General features: G+C 38.1%; 1 protein-coding gene across 1 annotated transcript in view; it reads right to left on the reverse strand.

Moving 5' to 3' along the window:
• PIGN (phosphatidylinositol glycan anchor biosynthesis, class N) overlaps positions 1-9,316 on the reverse strand; it is a 97,570-nt gene that overhangs the window by 57,152 nt on the left and 31,102 nt on the right. The window contains exons 9-11 of the mRNA XM_009326688.1: positions 7,978-8,037; positions 6,805-6,897; positions 4,851-4,906 (exon numbers count right to left, since the gene is read on the reverse strand). Of these exons, the coding sequence (XP_009324963.1) occupies positions 4,851-4,906; positions 6,805-6,897; positions 7,978-8,037 (209 nt within the window). The remainder of the gene's footprint in view (positions 1-4,850; positions 4,907-6,804; positions 6,898-7,977; positions 8,038-9,316) is intronic.

Genomic DNA, 9,316 nt, shown 5'->3' on the forward strand with positions numbered 1-9,316 from the left:
GAGGGAGAGGCACATTTTTATTTAATAGCTGTATACTGCACATTAAAAATGCAGCTACTTTCTATATAACTCTGCAAGTTATAACTTGATTATACACACAAAAATAAGTATTTGGGCTGATTAAAATGTAGTATTCAAACAATTAAGTTACTTTAAAAATCCAGGATCAAGATGGTATGGGATTTTTCATATATGAGAAGATAGAAATTTGACTTTAAATAAGATGCTTAAGCTGTTTCCTGCTAAAAAAACACCAACCTTGATATAAACTTCAAGACATTCAGCAAAATAGCACAGCTCGTGGAAAGCAAGCACTGATAATTCAGCTGCTCATCTCTTGTTTTTTTGTATATGGTGGTTCTTAAACAACTGCTCCTGCCATCTTACTGTGAGGCACCAGAACCTGAACAGCTGGAAGCAGTCTTCCCTAAAAGCACTGTATACACCAGGCAAACACAAAAGGACTCCTGTGCTTTTGTGTGATTTAATATCTTAAATCTCTTGTACCTATTGGGATAATCAAATTGCACTAATTGGTTAAGAGGATTTTAGTGCAACACTGATGTCCCATCTACTCACCTCACTACACCATCCTCCTGCTACTCCTTGTAGGATTACTTTCACAGCCCAGAGATGCCAGCTTTGGGAATTCTTTTGCAACAGTAGCATCTGGCCCCTTGGCACACTCCTCTTTGAACTGTGCCAGCTCAACAATTGCCTTAAGGTACGTCAAATGGTCAGAAAGCTAATAAGATAGTTCACTATCCTGGACATGAGTTTTCCTCTGTCAGCAGTCTTCAGATCCTCACTCTTCCTTCAAAGCATCGGGCATCTTGGTCCCTGTTTTTTTGGGGGTTTTGTTTGGTTTGGGGTTTTTTTTGTTGTTTGTTTTTTGGGGTGTTTTTTTGTTTTTTACACACAAAGGTCAAAGAATTGTGCCTATGTCTCAGAATCCTGATAAGAAAAGCCTCTTGATTTTGCCAAGCAAATTTTTGAAAACATGTCTTTCATAGCTGGGAAAAAAAGGTAGGGAGTGCAAGGAAGTGGGAAGGAAACTCATTTCATACAGTAAATCCCTTCAGGTATCCAACTGGAACTGCAGATAAGCATTCTAAACAAGTATTCAATATCAGCAAGCGACACTGTTCTGCTCTTGTGCATTCATTCCCCTAGGAGCAGGTTATGCACCTTCCCTTGCAGAATCAGCAGACGTTTGCAGCTGAGCTCTTTCTGAAATGTATTCTCACCAATTTCACAGGTAGCCTCAAGATATGCTTTTACACAGATTTGTTCCTTGATGAAGGCGCTCTGACAAAATGAAAATGGCATTACTGGCAGCCAGACACATCCTTATTAATAGATACAGCTATCCAAATTCTAACCTGCCTCAAACCTGGTCAAGTAGACACTATTGAAGGCTCTATCACACAACACAATGATCAGCTCCATCCTCCTCCTCATCATTATACACCTGACAGATGGATTTCAGAAAGAGACGCAATTTAGATCCAAGCAGCAAAGGGCACATGTCTAATGGCCTCCTTCATTCCCTGTCCATTGTGCCAGCCACGCTTGTACTAGGGATGACATTCTGCGTGGAAATCGGAAGCCTTATATCAATTCAAGATACTTTCTCTGTTACCAACATTGTGTAAATAAGGAGTAAAAATAGGCTTGTTTTATATATATATATATATGAACTAGCTTAATGCTTTTGGTGCAATATATTCAACATACAACTCAAACACTAGTTTTTAAGTCATTGCATCTGAAGGTCATGAACAGTTTTCTAGTCACTTGGTAATAAACCACCTGAAATTCAAGCCTGGAAACAGGATTTTCCCCTCAGAATACTAAAACAAAACTTCTTAATGCTATTTCTGGCTGAAAAATTAAGTTGAGGTTTTTGTTAAGTTGTAGTTTCTACAGAACACATTATTTGTGAATGTATTCTCCCCCCTCAGATAAATACATATTCAACAGTAATTGTATCAACCAGTCTGAAACCAGAATGTCTCAATCTGAAATTTTAGATTCAGATTTCTTCTGGAACTCATATTACATTTCTGTTATACAGACTTTATTCAATTACATAATTTAATTTAAATAATTTAAGAAAGGCATTTCTTAGAGATAATTTCGTTCATTTTCAGGTTATCAAGATGCTGAAATATACATAAAATCTATAATATTTCAAAACAAAATATTTACATATTCAATTTCTATGTAACTTGATGGTCCTAAAGCACTTCAGACATGAATTACGCTTCACTAACCTCCAATAAACTAGGAAGGAATAAAGGATTCTGATGGAGCACACGCTTTCTGAGCTTCAAGTTACAGATTTCAGGCACCAGAAGGATTAAAAATGGATATAACTAATTTGTATAACAACTGAAATCAATGAACAGTGGTGGAAGAAGCTATTCGTGTCTGAATGAAAGGACAGTAGTGCCTAGCAGAAACACAGCACAGAGCTGTGCTCAGCTGCAGCAGCAGACAAGGCCAACCATAGATTAACACAAATTAGTGGGCAAACCTCCCATGAAACCTGGCCTGACAAGTCCAAATGGTGTATAGCTGTGAAGAAATGCAATCTCCATACCATTACCGATTACTCTAAAACATAGCACAGTATACCAAGAGGTCTCTTGCTCCAGACACAGGAGTAAGCTATCCCCAACTTTGCCTTTTTAACTTCTCCAGAAAAAGGTAGAGTAACTGTACCCTTCTATACCCTTTTATCTACCACCAAGAAAACAGTGTCGCAGTAAAGCCAGCAAAAGGGGATACATGCCTTCCCTCAGTATCTCACTCTGATTCAAGCAAAATTTGTTTGAAGAACTGATGAGGGTTGCCTTACACTAATGCGTCAGATCATGACCTGCAGCGGAAGCTCAGGCTCGTGTTCACTGCTCACACACAGTCAGTCATCTCCATGTGAAGGAGGGGACAGATCTGTAGACAGGTCATGTCTAAAACTACCCCAGGTTTTCCTTCAGTTCCTGCAAGCTGGAGCACTAGGAAGTTACTTGTCTGCTTAAAAATAAGTTGGTGTTCAACCACTTCATCCCAACTATTAGTAACTGGTCGGACAAGGCACCTTGGTAGCTTCCCAGACACGGGCCAAGTTTTGAAAGTCAAGGAGAATTGTGAAGACTAAGTAGAATCTGGCCAAACTGCCCCCCCGCCCCGTCCCCCCCTCCAGCACACTGTGGATGAGTATTTGCATTAACATGTGACCATCTGTGGTATGAGTCTGTTTTTCCAAGATAAACAGTATCATCTTCAGGAACCAAAGAAAGTCTTTACCCATACAACATGCAAGCACAGGCACCTTTTGTAAGGTAATTCACACATCCAAGGAATTATTTTGGTCTCATACAAAAACCTTTCCTGGAAGGACCATTAAACGAAATTCTGATTCAGAAGAGTTTTAAGAATACCTGAAGAAAGTAAAATAAATTTATTTTTGCAATGGACCATACCAAAGTCACAACATGTTCATACCAAGTTTTAGTCATATTTTCAAACTGACAAATGTCTCAGGCATTTCCGCTTAAAACAATCCAACATATCATAAAAAAAAAAAAGACACCAGTCCATAAGGCAATCAATAACACTTAGTTCCTTTAAAGATAGATTTAGCATTAAGAAAAACACATCCTATTTTACAGAATCAGTCTCATTTCTTGGGGAAAGGTAAAATTTAAACAAGAGCTGTGAAATCAAACTAATAGCCTTCCCCACAGAATCAAAGATTACTGACCATCCTTTCCATATGGCATTTTTGTTCCATACAGATCAGCAAATTCTTTGATAATGCACCTGTCATTCTTAATCAGAATCTGATCTAAAACATTCATTATGAGCCCAAGATTGACTTGACTTGTGTCTCAGAGACTGTCTTGAACCTTTCCCTTTGAAGAAGCTAGTAGTATAAAATAACACAGTAAATCTCTGTTCAGAAAGACAGCAATCTTTTTTAGCAATTAAATGTACTTCACAGGAAGAGATTAAAGTACTTTTTACTGCTGCTATGATTTAAAGATCTTAATTAACATCAGTTTTATTTCCCAAAGGAAAACAGCTGCTCTCAGTGACAAAGCATTTTTGGAGCACTCCACAAACTGAAAGTAGAACTGAACAGTATCATATGCACCCATAACAAAGCTTTCAAAAACCTTTAGGGGAGAAAGAAAAAGGAAAAAGCAGCTTTAATTGGATAAGACTGAAGAGTGAGCGGGTCAGTAACCACCCCATACACTAGAACACAGAGCTCGGAGATACACAAATCACTACAGAGACTCCTTCACAGCCCTGGAAACACTAACAATAGGCAGCACAAATTCTAAAGATTTTGAGCTTCTTTTATGGATGCAAGGTGTTTTGTTTGTTTTTCATTAGAATTTAAATCACAGAAGAAACAATTCTTAGTTCAACTTTTATATACATATAAACAAGAACAGATTGTATTTCCTGACCCTATAGGGACTTATATCTCCCAAGGAATGTTAGAAGAACTTAGCAAAAAACAAAAAAAAGTCAGTGAAAATTACCATGCAGTCTATATATAGCTATATTGTCAAAAAGCTTAGGCAAATAACCCTTAAAGGAAAACTAAATGTAAGGAATAGATTAAAAAAAAATAATAATCTACTTCTACCCAGAATTTTTAAATAGAAGTTAACTGCATAGAGTTCTAATGCAAAGTTGCATAGTCAGATAAACTCTATCATTTAAAAAAAGAGACTGAAGAGACTGAATTTCTGTTGTTGCATCTCACTGAAATACCGAAGTGGTAAGACAAACAATCAGGTAAAATACATATAGTTTTTACAGACACTTACTTGAATGGTGTGAACAGAAATGACAGTGTAGTTTCCTTTTTCTGACTCATCTTAACCTGCATAAAAAAGCATTAAACCATTATATGCAAGTTGCAACAAGACTAAAAATTGTATCAGGAATTAAACTAAAAGTCACAGGAAGAGTTCTAAGACTTTGGAAAAGGAATGAAATCACACTGCCAGTATATTGTCCGGGAAACTGGGTGTTATACTGCTGTATGTGTAACTCCTCTGAGTTCCTGGAAACCCAGATCTGCTCTAAAGTAGGTAAAACAAACCACTCCCCAGCCACTGATTTCCACAGAAGGACTTCTACAGTTTGCAGGATAAAGGGAAGATACGGCTAGAAGTGCTACCACTTCAGTGACAACCTCCCTCAACGAAGCCAGTATTATTTATGCCAGACAGGACCTAGTACACTGCGGCAACACTGCCGAAGCAATGCTGTTAGATCGATTAACCTGCACATGGATAAAAATAGAAGGTTTTGATGCTGTCAGAGCCACTTTGCCCAAGGCCCTTCAAAACATCTTTAAGGCCTCCTGCAGCAGCCTGACTTGAGTTTGATTGCTGGCATAAGGCACAAACAGGAACTTTCTAAGCACACTGCTCCCAAAACCTGACAGCTTGAAGTAGCAACCCGCACGTCTCATCCTATCCATCCAAGGCAACATCCTCTCCAGGGAGTACAAACTGTGGTCAGGTCAGTCCATCACAGGAAAAGTAAAAACCCATTTGGCATGTCTAAGCCAGTGCACTACTTCTGCTTCAGCAGAGAAAACACAAAGGAAATTCACATACGATCATTCCAAAACAATGCTAGAAACAAGACAAGCCAGCCAACAAGAAAATAGATAACTTAGCACTACAAAATGACAGAATAAAAATAAACTTAAAGAAAAGGAGGACCAGAACTTTTTCTTTTTTTAAATAAACCCCAAGACACCAATTTAACTGAGAGAGACCTGAGTCACATCCTTAATTCTTAGAGCAGAAGTCTTCCAACTGTGGAGGTTGTATCAGCATGCTTCAACTTCATGTCCAGCCCACCAGTCACTTCCCCTGCTACATGCCAGCTTTCCACCATAGATTTGGAAGTGACTCTGCTGCTGACACTGCCAACCTGGTATCCACACATTTGGGAACCTGGCATTCAAGGGACAGAAGGTGCTGAAGGTGCTAATCTCTTGCAGGTGATCTCACGCTAGTTCATTGTTCCACTATCAGCACACAGATTTCCTGACAGGGCAACAGTTCTTGCATGGCTCTGCTTCCTGAGCGGAGAGGATGTTTTTCCCTCAGAGCATTTCTATGTCTTGCCAAAACTGTGATTTTTGGATTTTGGACTGTTTCTTATTCCACCATCTAGTGAAACAGAACCTTTTTTTGTTTGGACCACATATGTGTTCTCATAATATGATAATATCCAATATTAGATGAATCAAGACAGAGAAGCCAGAGATGAACACTTGCAAAGCAAAACAACAGATACAACAGCATTAGCTAAAAGTTAATTAGGCCACTAATTGCATTTCTTTAATGGACAGGTGCCTGTTACCTTTTTGATCTGTTTGTGTACCGATCCTGACTTACAGCCTTGTCTCCCAGCCCCTGTTGCAAAGGCATTATTTCCCTTTTCAGGTATCAGCGCTCAGATTCTACCTACACACTGCAAGTAGGTTTACACTAACATAGATAAACATCAGCATTTATGTTAAGAATCAAGGAAAAAGTTACTCATTCTCCTTTCAGAAAAGGTGTTTTTTAAAGTATTTCAAACTCCTTCAGATATGGCTCACAGCTAGTCAATCAACATCACTCAGTATGTGCATTCAATTTTAGTCCTCTGAATTACAGCAAGCTATATACAGCATATGTCCTAGTATAATTATTTTTACACACAGCAACAACTATTGTTCAAAGAAATATTTTTCTTTACCATATGTTTAGTTACCTTAAATTGCTCGAGAATCTGAACAGCGTTGGTAAACATGCTCTCTGCTTTGAAATGAGCACTATTGTTCAGATATTCAAGAGGCAGCATTCCCTGGGGAAGAAAAATACATATATACATAAAAAAAAATTTAAATGAAGAAACAGGAATTTCTCTGAGTGGCAGACCAAATGAGCAGTACAAATAGTTCAAATTACTGCTGAAATAACTACTGTAACTCCTTTGAAAATACTATTCTTGCATAATTTCTCAACATTACAGGGACTGTTCATAATATCCCAGCTCCTACAGAAATGCAAAAAAGGTAAATAAAAGAAGTCGTTATTAAAGTATATACTGTATGGTAATACAACCTCAAGTTCTAATCAGAAGCCATTTTTTAAATACCCAAAAGTATTCCATCTAAAGACATGCCTGGGCCTGACTCACCCAGTACTCATGATGGGAAAGCGAGCAGTTCCTCTGCCACCCTATGTTGGGCAGCTTTCCTCACGAGACCAGCAGTGAGTGCAGAATAGGGGGACAGAATTTGGGGCAGAGTCTCCAGAAGAAATATTTCGAAAAATGTGCTGTAAATAGGTGTTTTAAAAATGAAACAAGCAGCATGAAAGCACACTAATGTAATGCTAATTGTCAATTAGATATTTATGAGACAACCTTTGGACTATGTAATAATATATGAAGGAAATTCAAAGAAAAAGCCATCTCACAGGGAGGGCACTCAATGTTCATTAAGTTAGAGGCACAAGATACCATATGAAGAAAGTACACTGGTTTAAACAAGAAATAATTAAGCATTAAATTGCAGGAACCAGCTTGTTTACAGGCTCAGCTTTCATGATCAAAATCAAGTGTTATTCAAACCATATTGCATTTTTACCATCCCTAAAAACCAAAGTAACAAAAAACTTTTATGTAGCTCAAGAGTATAAAGTTGCAGATTAGAAGAGAATCAGCTGCCTTTCCAATTGAAAGCACTATACAATATATAAAAGATTGAGTTTATGCTCTGAACTGAAGACATACACATAAAGCTAAAACTATAAGCAGTCCCCATACCCTACAGCACTTCTCCAAATTTATAATCTTCCCCCTCACACGCCTCAAGTCTTGTCCCCAAAACCTCTTTGCAAACAGTTTTCTATAATATGGAAAAACGCTTGTACTTCTTACCACAGAATTCAGGGGGAAAGGCACACCAATAAGGGAAGCCATCAGCGGTGCTATATCAGCCTGTGCAAATAGAAGCATCCCCATTTTAAGATAGTTCCAGCTTCTACAGCTAATAAATTCAGTTTAATTTTAACGTATCTGCATTTGCAAAAGTAAATGGTATAATACTGTGAAGTTACGACACACAAAACTCCTTTATAATATTTTTTTTTTTTTAGTTTCCAGTAGTCACGGTGGCATGATTAGATTCAAAATGTGAGGCTCCACTACTGATAAAGCTTCAAAAATACATTTAGTAAAACCCCACTGTATTTATTCACAGGAATTTAGTGCCTCCACCGCACTCAGAGGCATATGACTTTTTATGACTATTTATACCACAGAAAGAACTAAATTCATATTTACAGTTTTAAGCAGTACACTGAATATACTGTTTTTCACAGCACTCCTTATCCCATGTTTCCACGGTGCCGATTACTCACCTTCTCCCCTTCAGAGGGGGATTCTGCACTTTTATGTGTCCAGTCAGCCCTCAAGAAGGCCCCTCAATCTACACCAAGGCTTCTCATAAAATAAGTTACCAGTACCTTCTCCTTGTGATGATAAACACTGGCTCTCACCAGGTTTCTATTTTCCTTTAATATAAAACTATGCACCAAAAAGCTTTTTTTCTCCAACATAAATCTGAAGAAACTACACTGAAGCTACAGGCACTGCTCCAGCTTCGGATCTACTGTGTGGAAGGAGACTCCAAACCATTATTTGTAGAGGACAAAGCAGGTGTAACAGTAAGCAGAAGTCCAGCTTCCTATTTTTACCCGTAACTCCACATGTACCACAGAATATTGGACAAAAGCTCTGTCTTTGGGGACTCCGTTACCCAGAACAAAGCAACACTCAATACTTCTATACAGTCTCAAAATGACATCCCCATAACTCCTGCCAACCTTGAAAGGAAAATTAATCTCTAATTTTGTACCAGGGCTTTGTTGAAAGCAGCTGATCCAGAACATTCACAAATTCAACCTTCTAGCACAAGTTTATTTCCTTTGTTTTAGCAGGTTTAGAGTCTTTTATTTATATACGTGGTTTCATAGGACGGTAGGAAGTAAGAAGCAAGCTTCAGGTGCACGCATATACGTGCGTTATCATCATGATCTAAAAAAGCTTGTCTGATTTAGTATCAAGGGTTAGTGTCATCTACCTTTTTTTCTTCCTTTACAGTACAAACTGTCTAAATTGTTAAGTGGTTGGGCCATAATCACAGACCCTGTTGAAAAAACACAGTTTAACAGTATAGCAAGAATTGGTTTTGATTCAATAATGATAGCAACTTCTG

This window comes from Pygoscelis adeliae, unplaced genomic scaffold (genome assembly GCF_000699105.1).
Source record: "Pygoscelis adeliae isolate BGI_AS28 unplaced genomic scaffold, ASM69910v1 Scaffold6, whole genome shotgun sequence".
Lineage (NCBI taxonomy): Eukaryota > Metazoa > Chordata > Aves > Sphenisciformes > Spheniscidae > Pygoscelis > Pygoscelis adeliae.